Source organism: Nanorana parkeri, unplaced genomic scaffold (assembly GCF_000935625.1).
Source record: "Nanorana parkeri isolate BGI_ZX_2015 unplaced genomic scaffold, ASM93562v1 scaffold1522, whole genome shotgun sequence".
NCBI classification, from domain to species: Eukaryota; Metazoa; Chordata; class Amphibia; order Anura; family Dicroglossidae; genus Nanorana; species Nanorana parkeri.
Window position 1 is genome coordinate 333,222 of NW_017307790.1, and position 19,983 is coordinate 353,204.

Sequence of the window (19,983 nt, forward strand, 5' to 3'; positions counted from 1 at the left end):
TTTATTTTACAGTGTATAAAAAAATGGGGGGGGGGGGGGGGGGCAAGCCATTCGTTTTACAAATCTCATATCAAGAATCCTAGGGTATTGAACAAATGGGGCGTGGAATGAACACCAATATGGACACTGTTCACTCTAGGCCTTATAAGATGACCATAGAGAACATAAAGTATGTGTATGGTGTGCATCGAAGTCACAGCTAGGAATGTGCATTTGTTTTTACGCTCTATTTAAAAACTAGAGAAACACTTGTTTTTATGTCATTTGCTGAACATCCTGGAATGTGTACTACAATATATAGAGAGTTTTATTGGGTTGTAGTTAAAAGGGTGAAATTACAAACCATATTCCTAAACCGTATGGAAGCTGACTACTTGTACAAAAATAGATGGCAAGTAGGGGTATAAGTTATCCTAAATATCATGAGCCGTGCCACAAAAATTCAAATATACACATTCCAAAAAACAAATCTTCAACTAGCTGGTATAATGGAGTTCATGTGTGAATGTCATCACCCTTGGTGCATGGTATTTTAGAATGAGGGGGTGGAGGTTAGGACAAAGTATTATCATCAAATTAAAATGTAGAATACATGTGAAAGACCACTAAGGCTCTTACCTCGTGGTATCGTTTTATCAGTACTAAAGGGAAAATTTAGAGCTGCAGCTCGCGGTATAATGAGCTTAGGGTAACGGGAGGACGCTAGTTTGTGTCCTCCCGTTACCCTAAGGAGAACTATGGGGAAAAACACTGACCCCATAGTTCTCCTTTTAAGAGGGAAGCGGGTCCCATGAGGGGGGGGTGGGGGGTGGGGGGTTTGGGCAGGATTGAAGATCATGCAAAATCAGTTTTGTGTTGGATATGAAGCAAATCCCTCAGAATGGAAGAGTTTGTACAAAGGGGTCTATACGGAGTAATTTTATTAGGATTTGTAACCCTTGCCAAGTTACAGCCACATTGGAGTATGATGGTCTAACACCTGGAATTCTAATGTATACACTTCTTTTTTTTTTTTAACAATAGAACTGCTTATTGTTGTTGCCTGTAAATAAGTGACAGTTTTGTCAGGAAACCGTGCATAAGAGTTTGGCATGCAAAATGGTCAGAGCATTGTTGGTGCAACACCACGTTCTCCTCTGGACACTTACAAACATTGCAAGGATTTTAGCAAAGTTTATTGCGGTCTTACCCGCTGACATTCATATTGAAATCCACACACGAATTCTGTGTATAAGTAATGATTATGTATGAATAGATGAGGTTAATGCACACCTACCCCTTTTACAATTATTTTATATAGTGCCAACAATCATTTAAACAAGACAAGCAAGAAAAGCTGACAAACATCGTTGACCTACAGAAACAGTAGGTGAAGACCTTGCCCAAACGAGCTTGCATATTCAGGCTCTGCTTCTTGGCTAGGCCATGCTGATTATTTCACTGCAAGGCAGTTCCAGGTTTGGTTTTCCATATATAATCCCTTATGGAAAATACATTAGAGAGTCGGTGATGTGGAAATAATGAAGCAGGATTTTACTTTGGTCAGTGGCAGTGCGTCTAGCAACATCTGTTATAGCTGTAAATAGCCAGCAGGAGATTAAACACTGCTTGTGAAATGTAAACAGTTTTGAGTGGTGGTCGGCTTTGTTTTAATAGATGTTGGCTAATACCTTGTCTTTCAGTATTGAGTACTGGTTTCGCTGCATGGACCTGGATGGAGATGGTGTGCTATCTATGTATGAGCTGGAGTATTTCTATGAAGAACAGTGCCAGAAAATGGAAAGCATGGCCATTGAGCCCTTATCATTTGAGGATTGCCTGTGTCAGATGTTGGATCTTGTCAAACCGCATTGTGATGGTATATCTTTTTATTATAAAACCCTAAAGTTACATGCTATACATTTTATGAGCATTAAGTAAAATATAGGTTTTGATGTTTTTTACAGGTAAAATTACTCTCCATGATCTGAAGAAATGCAAGCAGGCAAATCTGTTCTTGGACACTTTTCTGAACCTAGACAAGTATTTGGACCATGAGCAGAAAGAACCTTTTTCTGCAGTACGGGTAGGTGACTGGCAGCTTGGGTGGCAAACCCACTATTGCTCATCAGAGTAATCTTTCACTTCATGAACTTTCTACCACCTATAGGTTGAAACTGAAGGACAGGAACTTACAGATTGGGAGAAGTATGCTGCAGAAGAATATGCAATTTTAGTAGCTGAAGAGGCTGCAACAGAGCAGTGGAATGATGGGTAAGAAAATGATGCAAGACTAAACCCAATGATCTGTACATCTATTAGTATAATGAATGCCATTGGCTTTAATCTTGATGGCAAATGTCCGAGAACCCGATTGATACCACTTTAGTGCCAAAATGAGACAAATCTGAAAACCTTTATCATTTATGGATTCTCTAATAGCATTACTAAAATTACATTTAGCTAAATGTTTCTGACTACTTTCATACAGCGGCTGTGTTAAATTTCGAGCCCTGCACTAAGCAGCCCTGCTTGCTGCAAATGTGAGAATTCTCCTGTCTTTGTGGAGGATGGGTATTTTTATGCATTGTTCATCTTTCCAGGGTTTACTAAATTGTTTCTTTGGCTAACTGCACTTAAAGATCTATGAAGTGAATGAGTGATCCTCCTAGTTAGAGCCGGCCTGTGACAAAGAAGCTGTCACAGGTCGGCTCTATTGATCGGGAAGTGAGCAGAAACATGCACCGATCTACTCACTTCCCAATAGTCGCAGCTCATTGCAAGGAGACAATCAGTAACCGCTTCCCGCAAGGATTCCTCCCCTCTTCGATCCTTCAGCGCTGAGTGGAGGAACGGATGGGGGAGGGGGCGAGCACCGTTGGCTCTGCCTCTAGATAGGCAAAGCCAGCTGTCACTCCCACAGCTGGGTGGATCACAACATTATTATCGGGATCCGTCCTGGCTGCGGCGCTCAATATATCGCGGGCAATTGCCCGCAAGATACTGAGCTTTGGGTCACAGGAGAATGTTAGTATATGCCCTCCCGTGACCCTAAAGAGAACTATGGGATAAAAAGATTACCCCATAGTTATTTTTAATGTCAATTAATACTCTTACAAAGGATTAATCGTTTCTGAAATTATAAGTCTAGTATTAAGAAACTTGTTAAAGATCAACAGGTGAATCCGAAATCTCCCAAAGCCTAAATGAGATGGTGATTTAACTGGATTTTAGAGCAGTCTTCATGATTTCACTAGTATTGTTGGAAGACTCAAATCCTTCAAAGCAACTATGGTTTAGCTTGCAGTTTCAGGTAGAAAGCCACCCAACATCCCTTGTAGCATATTCGGTGAGAGCAGTACAGTCTCACTGGAAAGAAATATTAAATGAGACATCTGTAGGGCAGAAATGTTTTTAAAGTGTCTACACACTAAGAAAGCCTACTTCTATAGGATGGTAGATCTTGGCTTTTAGCACAATTCTGTAAGAGTTGTTTACATGTAACCTTATCCATTACAGCAGCAACACCATCCACGTACCCCATACAAATTAAATATAACTTGCAAGTGGTACTCCAGATTCCTAATTGTAATGCATTGGGCTATGTAGTAGGAAGAGGCAATTTAACCTCTGCTTCGTGTCCCTTCAGGTGGGCTGGGCCTATCTCTTGGTGGTGCTGTCATGGGGGTTACATGAAAACAAAATTCCCGGTAAGATTAACTACATGTTTGTTTCTAGGCCATAAGCCTCGACCATCCTGTATTGGCAAACATAACTGATTAAAATATCTTGTAACTAACCGTCCAAACAAAACAAATTATCCAGTCACTTGGGCATATAAAAAAACCTTGATGACTCTTTCCACAAATTTTGATTCTTGGGAGCTGTTTTGTATTAAAGCTTTTCTTTTAGATTGTATAGATGGATTTAAGAATGCAAAATGAACTCCCTAATTTTAACATCTACATCCCAGCCCCCTGAAAAAACAGGAAAATTACATGCATAGCAGAATGACTAGTGGGGGGATATATAAACTTCCTTAAGCTGACCATGCACATTACAATCTGTACAGTATCCTTTAAATTTATCAACAACTATATAGTACAAGAACCTAACTGGATATAAATTTAATAGGATAGGTTTGCTAAAGATTCTATAGATATAGGTTGTGTGTGGCGATCTAACCCTGACCCAGTACACAGGATTTAACAAAAGCTATTTTGTAAAGAACTGCTCCATGCTTTGTACCAGAAACACTATTGTAGAGTTGTCATAAAAAGGACAAATTTTACACTTAATATAAAATGTAAATTAGCACTAGTTAGTAGGTCCTTTGACCTGGACTCTGTTAAACATCAGCTTGGGACCTTCACATTCGGGAAGGTTTAAGAATTCTACCTGTGACAGGTGAGTGACCTGGTTGCAATGCTGCTTGATGAGGATATTAACCTGAACAGCATTTTTACCTTTTAGAGGCATATTTTTCCCTTCAGGGTCTCTCCATACAGTGGTCTCCATTTTGGGAACAGATTTATGCACTAGGGTGTGCTTTATCTACTCCTATGGCAGAAAGAAACCATGGCTAGAGGGCTCAGTGTTTAGTTTACGTGACAGCCCTGCTGAGGATACTCCCAATGGGTTCTGGAGCTAGGCACTCCCAACTATGGCTTATTCACAGCCTCTATGGGAAAATCTTCCCTACTCCTGCTTTTAAACTGATCTAGTTCTTGGCTCCCTGGCTAAAGATTCCTCCCCCTTGCTCCACAGCTGTGGACCCTTTATTGGGTTGTAGCAGGTCAGAGAACTTGGTTCTATGTCCCTGATCAGGTAGGCAGATCCGGCAGTGGGTTTTTATACCTCTGTTTCCTGTGACCTTGTGAGGTGTCCTAATGGGCAGGTCTGCTCCTACTGTTTTCTGGTGGTCTTCCCACTCCTGTCTATTTTGGTGGGAGGTACTTGCACCCCATTTCTCCTGTCAGTCTCTGACTCTGGGTGGTTCCTTTGGGGTTGTCTTTAACTCCTAAAGTGCTTGTAAAGTGTACATGCATACAATCCAATCAGTTTGGATGGTTTCCAATGTCGGCCATACTTGTCCTTAGAGCCCTTGTTCCCCAATACCCAGGGTTGAAGTTTTAAGGTGAGCGCCATCCCACGCCTGGTCTTCCTTATGGACCTGTTGTCCAGTTATCCCTTAGGGCCAATAATTACAAGGGATCCCTATGTACAGCTTTCTTATAAAACTGAAGCATGCTGAATAGGGGCAGAGTTTATATGGTGGCTGGGCTTAAATATTTTTTTTGTGTCCACCTCCTGTAGGCAGCTGTATAAACTCACCGGCCACTTTGTTAGGTACACCTTGCTTGTACTGGTTTGGACCCCCTTTTGTCTTAACTGCCTTAATTCTTTGTGGCATAGATTGAACAAGTTGGAAACATTCCTCAGAGATTTTGGTCCATATTAACTTGATGGCATCACACAGTTGCTGCAGATTTGTCGGCTGTACATCCATGATGCGAATCTCTTGTTCCACCACATAACAAATCTCAATCTAAAAAGAGCACCTTTGGCGACTGTGGAGGCCATTGGAGTACAGTGAACTCATTGGCATGTTCAAGAAACCAGTTTGAGATGTGCGCTTTGGGACATGGTGCATTATCCTGCTGGAAGTAACCATCAGAAGATGAGTACACTAGTCATAAAGGGATGGACATGGTCAGCAACAATACTCCGGTCAGCCGTGGTGTTTAATGCTCAATTGGCACTAAGGGGCCCAAAGTGTGCCAAGAAAATATCCCCCACACCATTACAACCACAAGCCTGAACCATTGATACGAGGCAGGGTGGATCCATGCTTTCATGTTTACGCCAAATTCAAACCCTACCATGTGAATGTCGCAGCTGAAATTGAGACTCATCAGACCAGGCAACGTTTTTCCAATCTTTTATTGTCCAATTTTGGGGAGCCTGTGTGAACTGTAGCCTTCGATTCCTGTTCTTAGCTGACAGGAGTGGCACCCGGTGTGGTCTTCTGCTGCTGTAGCCCATCTTAATTCAAGGTTCAATGTGTTGTGCTTTCAGAGATGGTATTCTGCATACCTTGGTTATTGGAGTTACTGTTGCCTTTCTATCATCTTGCACCAGTCTGCCCATTCTCCTCTGACCTCAACAAGGCCTTTTCCTCCACACAACTACAGCTCACTGGATATTTTCTCTTTTTTGGACCACTCTCTGTAAACCCGAGAGATGGTTGTGCGTGAAAATCCCAGTAGATCAGCAGTTTTTGAAATACTCAGACCAGCCCGTCTGGTACCAACAACCATGCCACGTTCAAAGTCACTTAAATCCCCTTTCTTCCCCATTCTGATGCTCGGTTTGAACTTCACGTCTAGATGCCTAAATACATTGAGTTGCTGCCATGGTGATTGGCTGATCAGCAATTTGTGTTACCAAGCAATACCTAATAAAGTGGCCGGTGAGTGTATAATCCAATTGTCAAGGAATTTCTACATTCCTGTGTCCCTCATAGGCTTTCAAAAAAGATAACAAATACACAAATCTTACTTGGGTATCAGAACGATTGACCGTTATTGCTGAATCAATAGGTCTATAATTGTAATGTAAAAATTCCAGCGGTCCATAAGGGGTATATGTAATGCAGACAGTAGAGGTGGGGCTCTGTACACCTTGGTTCCTTGTATTTTGAGAAACTTACAATATGTCCATGGACAGCTCGTCTCGACCTAAACTACATTGCTTATCTTTTTCTTGTTTCAGTTATGATGCAGAATTAAATGCCTTGGAGACCGATCTAGTGGATGAAAAGAAGTATGGCATGGATAAAAGACCTTACTTGGACATGGCTTCTGAACAGTCTCAAGTCGACCTTGAAGAGTATGAATATGAAGATGACTTTGAATAAACAATACTTTAGTGTAAAAGAGGGGTATCCTACAGCTGGTCTGTTACTCCCCCTGGTGTTATGTATTAGCTGTGGACAGCACTTTATACATGCGTTACAGATTTACTAAAAGACTCATAACAATTTATGTTGATATTTTTGTATTTATTGCTAAAACAATATTTATTGTATCACTTTGTTTTGCTGTGCTGTCTGTCTTGAAAGTGTCCTGTATTTCAACAATGAATTCCTCTATTCTACTTTGATCATTTCTGTATAACAAGTGGCAACAGGTTTAGTGTTAAAATGGTAATGCAGATTAAATGGGTGTCCAGAAAACCTAATCATTAACCTTTTGTTAAAGAAAATAATTTTAATAAATGTAAAACCTCTAGTGGCCTAAAAGGAATTCTTCCTAGAATTGCCTAATGTAACGTAGTTAAGGGACATTAGTGTGACTACAAGTAAAGTTGGGAAGAAACTGAACTTGTGTCCCTGATCCAGTATTCACTTCCAAAAGCCTGCACTGTAATATCCTTTTTACAGTTCTGAGAATGCATTATAGTAAACGAATATACATGCATTGTATTTTCTCGGTCTATACCACAATCTAAACTCTGCCTTCTGTCCCATTTTATATATATTAACCAGCTCTGGTCCCTAAAAAATAAGCTAGATAAGAATATGGACTGGGCTACCAAGGCACCAAGCTGGAGTTTGAACAGTGTGACTCTTGTAGTCATTAGTTTGGTGGCATCATGTATCATGTACCATGTGCACATGTGAAACTGACGAGAAGAATATTGCTGATATACCATTTCATGAAGCCACAGTGACCAGGATCTGATTTTTATCTGTGCAGACAGTAGAAAGGAAAATTCAAGTGCAGTCTGCGGTACCAGAATATTTCTGGTACTGTGAAGGATCAGACACTGAGGTGATGGCTTTACATACACAAACCTCTGATACGTAGGCCTTATTGCCGGTAAAGCCGCTTAATACACTTAAGGGCAGTAGTAGAGCGGTCTCCCATGGGCTGCTATTAGTAGTACTTTCTGTCTACTTCAGGTGTGCGCTGACCCGAACCGTAATACCTAAAAGTACGTGTGCCTTATTGGGTGCCAGAAGTCCTGTGTTGAGTTGCAAGAGCACCAGGTTCCTGGAACAAAAAGCTACTGATCTGTGCTTGCAAGCTTAACTTTGAGCTGCCCTTTAAGTTTTCTAGCTGAACAAAGTTCTATGCTATTGCCTTAAAATCATCTCGTCATTCTTTTTATATCATGCTGCCTTGTTTGCACTAGCATGTGGTAAGCCCAAAAATTAGCGTTGTGCTGAAGTGCCATATAATGTTCGAGCCCATTAGTTTCTATAGTTATCACATTCCATTCCTCTCAGATCCCTTTTTAAGACCAGCCTTAAGTCCGATGTCTCAGATGAAAGCGGAATAGATTTGAGTGCCTTCAAATGTACATATGTAAATTGGGACATTTTCCAGTATTTTATTATAATGGTAAATTTAGATAAAAATGACATTTGTAAATGTTTGCTGTGTAGAAGCATTAAAATAATTTATATATTGTATTTTGAAATAAACTATATTTTGCACAGTTTTTTTTCTCCGTTAAAACCTGGAAGTGGATGATTTCACTGTGGTGTTACGTTGATTATTGTAGATCCCTAGTACGGTATATTCACACCAGTCATGGAGCTGCTGCATTGCTTAGCTAAGGGACAGGTTTGATACAGCCATGGATTGAGATTCTACAACAGAAAATCAGATCAGTGTACAACTTTAAAAAAAAAATAGTAAAGATTTTGACTAAAGGAGACGTCTTAAAGGAATGTGGCTTTGTAGCATTTGCTGCAGCGACTACACAGTTCATGCCGTCTGTGATGGGATTGGTTTTCTGTTAGACTTCATCAGGAACACCTTGGACCCCAGCTGCAGCAGGAAAGACTGTAGGAAATGCCAAGGCATACACTAAATGCAGGAACAACCTCCTACCATTCCGCATAGAATGCCCTGTACAATCATTTACCCCACAGCATTTTTATTGTACAATTACGCCACACAAAAAAAATCAGAAGTAGTGGCTTATCTTGCAAGCAAGTGTCTCTTGTTTGCTGCATTTCTCAATTACAGAGCAGTGTAATAGAAAAGCCACACCATCAAAGCCTTGCTATGTTTCAAGTTCACAAAGCAACTTAGGAGTAGCTTATGCTTTGATATGGCTTTTCCATTACACACCCCTTTGAGACTGAATACAGCCTGGCAGTTGTGCAGAATTAAACTGTATTATGCTGAAAACCTTGAACCAACACTTCGTGCTTCATGGCTGAAATTATGTAAAAATGGTGGTTTATGGCCGTACAATGATTCAGCTTCACATCGTTCCCTATATGAAATATCTGTTTTTAGTGCGGTCTCTTAAGTGGACCTTTACACATCTGTAAAATAACACACCTTTTAGAAATGACAATCTACAAGCACACTGCTCAAAAAAGAATAGCGTAAAAGAGTATAGCATCAAGTCAATGTAACTCCTGGGATATTGATCGTCAGTTAAGTAGCAGATGGGGGGGGTTGTTAATCAGTTTCAGCTGCTTTGGTGTTAATGAAATGAACAGGTGCACTAGATGGGCAACAATGAGACAACCTCCAAAACAGGAATGGTTTTACAGGTGGAGGCCACTGACATTTTTTCCCTACTCATCTTTTCTGACTTTCAGTAGTTTTGCATCTGGCTAAAGTCAGTGTCACTACTGGTATCATGAGGCGATACCTGGACCCAATAGAGGTTGCACAGGCATGCCAACTCCTCCAGCATGGCACATCAATACGTGCCATTGGCAGAAGTTTTGATGGGTCTTCCTGCACCGCCTGAAGGGCATGGAGGTTACTCTAGGAGAGCTGGACAGGGCCATAGAAGGTCAACAGGGTCAGTGAATGCTGAAGCGCACAGTGCACAGAAGTCACCAACTGTCTGCAGAGTCAATAGTGAGACCTCCAAACTTCGTGTGGCCTTCAGATTGGCACAACAACAGTGCGTAGAGAGCTTCATAGAAGGTTTCTATGGCTGAGCAGTTGCATCCAAGCCTTAAATCACCAAGTGCAATGCAAAGCATCAGATGCAGTGGTGTAAAGCACGCCACCACGACTCAAGAGAAGTGAAGAATCGTGCTTCTTTGGCAATCCGATGGACATGTCAGGGTTTGGCATTTGCCAGGAGAACGGTACTTGCCTGACTGCATTGTGCCAAGTGTAAAGCTTGGTGGAGGGGGGATTATGGTGTGGGGTTGTATTTCATGGGTTGGGCTTGGCCCCTTAGTTCCAGTGAAGGGACCTCCTTAAGGCATCAGCATACCAAGACATTTTGGACAATTTCATACTCCCAACTTTGTGGGAACAGTTTGGAGATGGCCCCTTCCTGTCCCAACATGACTGTGCGCAAAGTAAGGTCCATAAAGACATGGATGAGGGAGTTTAGGGTGGAGGAACTTGACTGGCCTGCACAGAGTCCTGACCTCAACACAATAGAACACCTTTGGGATGAATTAGAGCGGAGACTGCGAGCCCGGCCTTCTCGTCCAACATCAGTACCTGACCTCACAAATGCGCTTCTGGAAGAATGGTCAAACATTCCCATAGACACACTCCTAAACCTCGTGGACGCCTTCCCAGAAGAGTTGAAGCTGTTATAGCCGCAAAGGGTGGGCCAACTCAATATTGAACCCTACGGACTAAGACTGGGATGCCAATAAAGTGCATGTAAAGGCAGGCGTCCCCATACTTTTGGCAATATAGTGTATATAATTTCTCTTTGCTAAAATAGTTTTCTTTTAACACCTTGTTGCTATAAAAATTGTTTATTGCAAAAAAGTATACAGTTCAGTATAAAATCCAGCATGTACATGACTTTGTACACGGTAAGAAACATGACACACAAATTACAGTCTTCTATTGTATGGGAAAACCACTGTCTCTGTGGTGAGAAATGTGGTCTGGCGTTTTCACTGATCTACACCATCTCATGAAGACAATACTCCAACAATTTTCTTCTGTACAAGAAATAGGGCACTACACAGACTTCTATTCTGTAATCTCTTCCGCTCCTTTAGTTGTAAATGTAATAAGCTCCTAGAAAATAAAGTACATTTTGTATGACAGTAATACAGTGTGATGGTAATTGTTATACTTACAACTCTTACAATTATAAGTGTATGGGTCAGTATAATTGAACTATGCCATGCATATGAGGAGCGTGGTCTGCCTGCTCAGTACTTCAGGCTATGACCACCACCCTCTCTTTAATTCGTAATCTTGACATCTGGGAATCCCTGCTTGTGATAAATGATTGCTCTTCTCAAACACACCAACTACAGGCTCCTTGCTATATCTCTCTCATATACAGTATAAAAAAGTCTCAGGGTGGGAAGATATAGGGGGGGAACAAAACACATATATCAGGAAATGCAGTCTGTGTTAGCTGCGTGAGAACTGGTTGAATGCATTTAAAGAACTTTCTGCGTTGCAGAGCTTGCTGTACAGAATTACCTTTACTTGCTGCCTGAAATTGGTTATTAATCAAAGTAGTTCCATTCCTAGTCATGCCCTTAATGTGTTCTGTGCTCTCCACCCTGAGCTCTAGATATAAACCAGCAGTCTGAGCTAGTCACAGCACACCTTGCAGAAAGGGAGAGCACAAGGGTGACCTTATTGATGTCCTGCTGCTCCTTCACGGTCCAATCACACTGGGGCAGCAATAGATTCAGTACAATTTTTTTAAACTTCTACCACTGAATGAAAGATTTCATACAGTGTATGAAATGTACCTCATTTGTGTCTATTTCATCAACGTCCACATCTTCATTGCTTTCATCCACGTGTGCATTTGAACTTTTCACTTTGTTCGGAGGTTGTAGACTTAAAGAACAATGTTTTGTAAAAAAAAAAAAGAGAGAAATAATCAGTAAACGTGTCCTTTCCTCATTGCACATAACTGAGTAAACCAACCAGACGTGTTTGGGTGACCATATGCTAAGATGCTGTATATTTAAGGCCCAATCACACTGATTAAATGCATGCATTGTTAATGGGGGCACATTGTGTGCAGCTCCAAGTCTTGCCAACATTTATCTGCAGGCATATTTAGCCTTCTAGTATCACATCTTGGATGTGACCCCCAGCAATTATTCAAGTAACACTCTGTTGCAGGGTTTCTCAACAGGGATTTTACAGAACCCTTGATACCCAGAAGTCCTGCTGCTGGAGGTGGCATAGCAGTTTGAAGAGAAGCCTTGATATGCCCAGGAGGAAAGGAGTGGTGGCACTGTTGGAGAGAAGTTCTGAGCACAGGCAGTGTGAAGTCTGGATGTATGGGGGCTGCTGTGCTTGGACACAGGAACTATGGCTCCCCAGGAGGCAGAGAAACAGGCTATCGGTGTCAGGCCCTTGAGAGAGATCACTGCAGGCTGCTCTGAGAGTGTTAGAGGATCGGGGGCACACAACACAGTGGGACTGCTTGCCTTGTTTTTGGAACTTGACATGTTGCACCATAAACAGGGACAGCTGGGCTGTACTACAAGATAAAACCTTGAACACTCAAAAAATGACTGCTGGAAGCAGGAAAGGTGACAAGGTCACTGTGAACAGCAGCATTGACTAATCAAAGTGCACCCATGTGTCTCTTGCAATTAGAAGCAGTGGTGGGAATGTGCAACCTCACACTGAATGGTGAGTAAAGAGTTTGCACTGTGCACACGCAGCACTCATTTCCCTTTCTAATGCTGGGCACACACCTTACAACCATCGCACGACTTTTGTCTTGCGATGGTTGTAAGGTAATTAAAAAAAAACGTACGATCTGCCTATCTTGGACAGGCAGATCGTACTTGCTATGAACGCAAGCCGCGCCCCCCTGAGGGGCGTGCTTCCGATGACCGCAATGCCGAGCGGGCAGTGTGCGCTTGCGCACACCGGCCCGTCCGGCTTTTATCTTACGAACATGCTACACACCCCCGAACATCGCACAGCTTCCACACACCTTACGATAATCGTACGATTGCAGGATTTCCCGCGATTATCGTAAGGTGTGTGGGTACCCTAAGGCAGTTATAATGATGGTACCCAATGGGTCTAATAAACACAGTAGCTTGGACCACACAGCCTACTAATGAAAGAGTCTTCAGAGCCCTGGAAAGTACACAGTACATAGAGGTCTGGAAAGCATGAAAAGCAGAGCCCGGTGCCCCAAGGGCACATTCCTGGCAGGCCCTGCTGTCATCCAGTCCTGTGGGATTCAGGTACAGACTCCATGAAGCTATCCAGATCGGTGTGTCCTCAGCTTTGAACAGATGAGCTCAAGCATTGTTTCAGAAAAGACATCCATCTTCCTAGGACACGGGGGGGGGACTGAAGAATGCTGGGAGTGGGAGGAGTGATACCAGGCCATATCACTGTTTTTGTGTGTCATTATTTCACCCAAAATATTAAAATACCATAGCTTCCAATTTCCATGCTCAGCTCTGTCCAAACTATTTTGTTTTGTAAAGAGTGGGGAAAGGGTTAGCGCCTCTGCCAACTGGTGTCTGGTTTACCATTTTGGTGATTTTTCCATACTACCTTTCTTTTTGAGAGTGTCAGACAGAACAAGGAATGAGATGAAATCCCCCCAATGAGAACGCAGACAGCATTGAAAACATTCTGGTAATGGGTAGAACCTCTGATTGATATAGCTCAGTGTGTTGGACCTCTGCAGATAGACTATTGCTTCCACACAGCGAGCAAGGGTCCTTTTCTACAGCATGCTGGCAGGGTACAGGCTTTTTTCCTTAGGCTTTGGCTGTTTTCTGTAGGACTTGGCACACCTTTCTTTTCTGGAATGTATTGAGTAGTTGATTTAAAAGCGAAAAGTTCAATTGGTCTTTTTTTTAAATAATGCTCTATTTGTATCTAAAAATGATTAGCCCCTCCAATGAAAAATAAAATAAAAAAGCTAGGAGCTAGGAATCCTTTGTGTATCTGTTTAAATCCTACTCAGCTGTTCCTATCCCCCACTTTTCTCCATGCCATTAAAACAGCTGTCTCTTCCTGTAAAGATGATATACCAGCTCCCTTCTGTATCAGTCACCTGCCTTCTTTGTATTCTGCCTGCTTCAACTCTTTTCATCTCTAGAATAGTATATATGTGTCCACCCTTATCTGTAAAAAATCAATGTCCACTGGTGCTGATGCAAAGTGTGTATACAAACACAAAAGAACACAACATAGCTGCTGCAATAAGCATGCCCCATGTACACAAGCTAGGGCAGCATCTATTGTCAGTAGGAAGTCACGCATTCAAGAATCAAACTTATACTATATGAAGAAGGTTAACTTAGATATTAAACCTAAACGGATTCCCCCAACCACCACCTTATAGTACACTGGGTATAAACATTAAAGTGTATATAAACCTAAATACAAACATGTAATATATTGCCTTTGACTAGCCCTTAGATGTGGTGGCTGCATTAGTTTACTTTTTCCAGGTACTTTTCCTTTATTTTCACCTGGTATACCTGCCAGTTACACACTTCCTGTCCTATAGTGACAGCACTTTCCTGCTCTACTGTATCTATGGAGGAGCAGCGTTGTCACCATGGGTTGCTCCCCTGCTTTGGACTACAAATCCCCTCTCCATTACATAGGGGTGGTGTTTTGAAGTTCACATAGGACAGTCATCAACAACAGAGATTGAGAGTTCAGTTCAGCATAGGAAGTGACAAGGACTCTGCATTTCTACCAATATCAACAGGTATTTTCTGTGCTTGCAGTCTAATGCAGCCACCATCTCTGAAGACGGGTGAGCTGCAGTATATTCCAACTTCGGTTGCAATATACAATTGGTTCGGTTTTATGTTTCCCGGTTTCACCCCATTGCCAAGAAAATGCTATTCTTTTATAGATCACAGCTGTTGTGCTATATAATTATGGTTTATACAAAAATATCTTTGTGAACAACTACGGTGATAGGAAATGTTGTTAGCTTAGTTACAAAGTCTGAATTTATCATTGTAAACATAATTATATACAGTTTGTAGGGCTCCCAAGAATCATTTTGCTTCTAATGTAAATGAAATATGGAGACTGACATTGCTGACCTACTGAAAACGCTAGTTGCATTGTATGACGTGGTTTTTGGGTTAGTTTTTTTTTTCCAATTGAATATGTTTTTCGAGCGTTTACAATCTTTGTTTTATAAATAAACAGTTATACATGACAAAGGATTCCCAGTGCACTGTGGGTTAAGCAAGGAGCAAACAAAGCAGGAGCCTTGATACGGGCCTTTTCTGCCTGAAACCTTGAACTGAGCCCCCTGTTATAGATAAGTCTGTAGAGAAAAGGCTTTTTTTCAGCAAGCTATGGAGATATGTGAAAATTAGCTGAGGGCTCGACATGATGGATAATAAAGAAGGCTGGCCATACACTGTTAGATTTTTCTTCATTCAGCCTGTGGGAAGCTGCCGACAGGGCCACTCACTGAGCATATTTTGGCTGGTTCTTCAAGGGTATGGCCAGCTTTAATCAGTGTATGGTCGGCTGTAATCAGTGTATGGCCAACATTAATCAGTGTATAGTCAGTTGTAATCAGTGTATGGCCAGTATTAATCAGTGTATGGCCGGCATTAATCAGTGTATGGCCGGCATTAATCAGTGTATGGCCGGTATTAATCAGTGTATGGCCGGTATTAATCAGTGTATGGCCGGTATTAATCAGTGTACGGCCGGCATTAATCAGTGTACGGCCGGCTTCAATCAGTGTACGGCCGGCTTTAATCAGTGTACGGCCGGCTTTAATCAGTGTACGGCCGGCTTTTGATCAGTGTACGGCCGGCATTCATCAGTGTTCGGCCGGCATTCATCAGTGTACGGCCGGCCTTAATCAGTGCACGGCCGGCTTTAATCAGTGTACGACCACCATTAATCAGTGTATGGCCAGCTTTATTCAGTGTATGAACAGAATAAATCATTGTATGGCCAGCATTAATCAGTGTATGGCCACCATTAATCAGTGTATGGCCAGCTTTACTCTTTACTTAGAAGCTGCCATGTTTAGTGACAAAGGATGTAGAAAATAACACCTCTGCCAGAATCAGAGACCTGGGGAGAGGAAGGCACACCAGACCATGGTAAAGTTCTACTATTACAGGGGAATATGATAGGAATATCAGCCAAGTCATTCTAGTCAGTGTTTGTTTATGGATTTATAATTCAGTGAATGTTCTTTCTGTAGTATCCAGTTACCTGTTTAATGATGCAAAGTCCACGAATGCTTGCTCTTGAAGTCTCCCTGGTCTCTTGCTTTTAGCAGAATAATGGGAGTTCTGTTGATGAAATGCCCTCTTGTCTGCCATGCTGTTTCCTGGAATGCGTTCTGTAACACAGAGTAGAACTGTAAACACACATTAGCCACTGCTCAGTCACAAGCCTGAACTGTATCACCAGCCACCGTTATTAAGAAAAACAGACTGTTTCATATCATATCCAGATCTGCAAAGCACTGTATGGAGGTGGGACACTGGATTAAACGGTATAATAGCTAGTTAGTGTTCACCGTACACAAAAGCAGTATAGTGCCAGAAACAACCTTACACTTTTAGGTAGAAACCTCATGAATCTTCTTGTAGGCACACAAAATCAACACTAGCTTACTGTTACTGATCTGTGTCTTCTGTCTGAAATTCCATTTTAAAGGGAATATACTGTGGTGTTGTTGATCTTTTTTATTTATCATGGTCAGCATTAAAGAATAAAACTGTATAAATATTGCATATGATATAATGGCATAGATATGTTTAAGTCAGGTGAAGCATTAGGCTCCTTTTTCAGTTTGACGTCTTTCCTTTCCAGTAGTTTACAAACTTAATAGCTGAAGCTGAAGGGAGCACATACAAGTGGGGCCCCTTTCACACAGGCAGTCCTGTCAGTTTTCCAGGGGTATGTGACCGGAAACCCAATGTAACTCTAAAGATGTGTGTCCGTAAGAGAATGTTTGCATCCTCCTGTTTTTTTTTGGACCTAAACGGACACATGTCCACTTCCATCCTGCGGCCCATAGACCTAGAATGGGTCTCATGATTGCAAAGTCAGACAACTGCCTAATGGCTTCTCCAGCACATTCCAAAGATTCTCAATGGGTTTAAGGTATGGACTCTGTGGTGACCAATCTATCTGTGAAAATGATGTCTCATGCTCCCCGAACCACTCTTTTACAATATGAGCCCTATGAATCGCGGTATTGTCATCTTGGACTATGCCTGTGCCATCAGGGAAGAAAAAATCCATCAAAGGAAAAACCTGGTCATTCAGTATAGGCAGTTGACCTCATTTTCTGGGTACATAATGTTGCTGAACCCAGACCTATTATCCAATGGATGGCTCTGACCTATTTGCTTAGCTAAATTCAATAAATGGTGGCTAGATGGTGACTTTTTTTGGGCCAGGCAGTGTATATATGAGTATATGCATATATAATGAATATACCTTGGTGAACCTGTTAAATGGCACTCCAACACAAGACAGTGATCTGAACAGCCTACAAAGGCAACAATGTGTCTGGAGTTTCCCCAAATTTCCTAGGGTGAAAATAATGTGTTATAAAACAAGAAAATACACATATGTGTGCAATCCCTAACTTAGCTCTACTTTCTAACCCTACAGCCAAAAGCGTATTGGCCACCTTTAGGCTGGTGGTTGAGGTCCTCCGGTTCTCCAGTTGCCTGCCTGCCATCTCTCCCCTTTCCTCTCCCACCACCAGTTAATAGGGAAGCATCCTGGAACAATGGGAGCTGCATGGACCAGACCTCACTGGCACTGCTGCAGCCGGTGCTGCTGCACCGGCTGCAGCAGTGGTAGGTCTTCCCCTGATATTATCCATTGTACAGTAGCACTGTGGCGGAGAGAGTGAGGGTCAGCACTAGAAACTAGACAGGCTCTTTTGCATGTATATCCTCTGACAAATAGAGCAGCATTAGAAGAGTTGATGACAGCATGTTGCTGCTCATTTATTGTTCAATCAGCAGGTGGGAAACTAACACCACGGTATTCCTAGTCTAACAGATTGTGTCACCTTCTTGGTTGTGCTATTTAGCAGAGGTATATGAATCACAAAAGTGACACAATTATTAATCCTTTTACACATAAGACAGCTCACATACAGCATGCACAGTATATTCAATCAAGTATTTAGTTGTCTGCCTGGAATTCAGCTTTACCACCAAGGGAACTTAGAATTTGTCTTTGCAACTGGTTTAAAAAAGTGTAAAGACAGACTTGATGACAGTTATATTGTTATATTTAAATTAAAACAGAAAAAAAAGTAAAACACCCAAAGGTTATATGTAAGATATATAATATATGAATCTCACCATATGTTGATTTTCTTTTTAAATGTTGAGATGTGCCCATAATCAAATGGTCTCTAGAAAAGGCGCTGCCTGTTAAAGAACTTTCTTCATCATGGTTATCTAACAAAGAGTTACTGTACACTACCAGTGGATTCCATTCAGATCCTTTATGCACCATCTGCCCATTGGCAAACCTCTGTAGGTATCCATACCTGCAAAAATAAAGATTGCCTGAGCAAACAATATAATGACAAAAAAATGACATTACATATCTGCAATCAAAGTGTGTATACCTGACAAAAAACATACCCAACTTTTGCTGATATACCTTCAAACCTAGGAGAACTGGCTTCCTATTTGCTATGCCATTTGTCTTAAACCCTTGCTATGCCATTTTCTTTAGCATTTCCCTTGTTATCTCCTTCAGCCCTTACCGTGCCATTTCCCCCATGTCCTTACCATGCCATTTCCCTCATGTCCTTACCATGCCATTTCCCTCATGTCCTTACCATGCCATTTCCCTCATGTCCTTACCATGCCATTTCCCTCATGTCCTTCCAATGCAATTTCCTTATCCTTACCATGCCATTTCCATCATGTCCTTACCATGCCATTTCCATCATGTCCTTACCATGCCATTTCCCTCATGTCCTTACCATGCCATTTCCCTCATGTCCTTACCATGCCATTTCCCTCATGTCCTTACCATGCCATTTCCCTCATGTCCTTACCATGCCATTTCCCTCATGTCCTTACCATGCCATTTCCCTCAAGTCTTTCCAATGCTATTTCCTTTTAGTCCATTCCATGACATTCCCATTAAGTCTTCCCCATGTTATCTCCTTCAGCCATTTCCCTCAAGTCCTTACCAAGCCATATGACTCAATTCCTTCTCATGCTGTTTCATTTAGTTCTTCATGTTATTTCCTTCCCATTACATTTTTAAATACCCAAATGTGACATGAAACACCTGCTAAATACTTATACAGTCACCTTTTAATCTCTACTTATATTACCAAATAATTTGGCAGAAAAGGTAAATGGAAGACAAATTAGCAGGTAAAAATGGTAAGCAAAGGTGAAGTACACTACCACCTCAGCAGTAAAATAGGGGAGATAGCATATATATGTTCACACTTAAAATGTTAAGCATTACACTGACCCTGTGAATACATATCACAAAGTGCACATGTTCATGTAGAGATCTGGTAATGGCAATCAGCAGTACACAGGATGTCAGAACAAATGTATGAAGATGTCTTCCACAGGGAAAAGATATTCTATGCTACAGATATTCTATGCAAGTATTACTGCAGAATGACACCGATGAGTCATGAGTATATGCTCTTATCCAGTGAAGTTGAAGTATTAGTCAGTAGTACTATGAAACAAATTCAGTATCATCAAAGCCAACAACACAGCTCTGGTTAATTTTGATGCCTGTTACCAAGTATGGCTAGTATAATTCCTGTCTCACTATTTTGATGTGTGACGCCTAGTTGTACCCAATAGAGCTGTAAAATGTCTTAATTTCCTAATAGGAATTGTGGTCTGAATTGACATTTCTACTATCAGTAGCGGAGTCGCTGCATGCTTACAGCCTCACCTCTGAATTTTTACTTGGAATGCATATGAAGTGGTGGAACAGCGGTGCAGAAACTGTAGGACTGAACCCACAACAAAGGCCTAGATATTTTTTTTTAGCCATCAATGCCAGG

The 19,983-nt window shown here is 41.6% G+C and overlaps 2 protein-coding genes across 5 annotated transcripts in view; one reads left to right on the top strand and one right to left on the bottom strand.

Annotated features, from left to right (window-relative positions):
• LOC108798611 (serine/threonine-protein phosphatase 2A regulatory subunit B'' subunit beta-like) overlaps positions 1 to 7,348 on the top strand; it is a 56,959-nt gene extending 49,611 nt beyond the window's left edge. For 2 of the 4 annotated variants that reach the window (XM_018570368.1, XM_018570371.1), the window contains exons 10-13: positions 1,683 to 1,858; positions 1,947 to 2,065; positions 2,150 to 2,253; positions 6,754 to 7,348. In XM_018570368.1, coding sequence (XP_018425870.1) covers positions 1,683 to 1,858; positions 1,947 to 2,065; positions 2,150 to 2,253; positions 6,754 to 6,898 — 544 coding nt within the window. In that variant the 3' untranslated portion in view covers positions 6,899 to 7,348. Of the gene's footprint in view, positions 1 to 1,682; positions 1,859 to 1,946; positions 2,066 to 2,149; positions 2,254 to 3,628; positions 3,690 to 6,753 lie in introns of all 4 variants that reach the window. The other 2 variants (XM_018570372.1, XM_018570369.1) reach the window with 2 other exon arrangements.
• A 3,619-nt stretch (positions 7,349 to 10,967) lies between these two features.
• LOC108798610 (cohesin subunit SA-2-like) overlaps positions 10,968 to 19,983 on the bottom strand; it is a gene marked incomplete at its 5' end in the record, with an annotated part of 36,917 nt that continues 27,901 nt past the window's right edge. Inside the window, 4 exons of the mRNA XM_018570367.1 lie at positions 10,968 to 11,015; positions 11,711 to 11,801; positions 16,164 to 16,293; positions 18,287 to 18,477. Coding sequence (XP_018425869.1) covers positions 10,968 to 11,015; positions 11,711 to 11,801; positions 16,164 to 16,293; positions 18,287 to 18,477 — 460 coding nt within the window. The remainder of the gene's footprint in view (positions 11,016 to 11,710; positions 11,802 to 16,163; positions 16,294 to 18,286; positions 18,478 to 19,983) is intronic.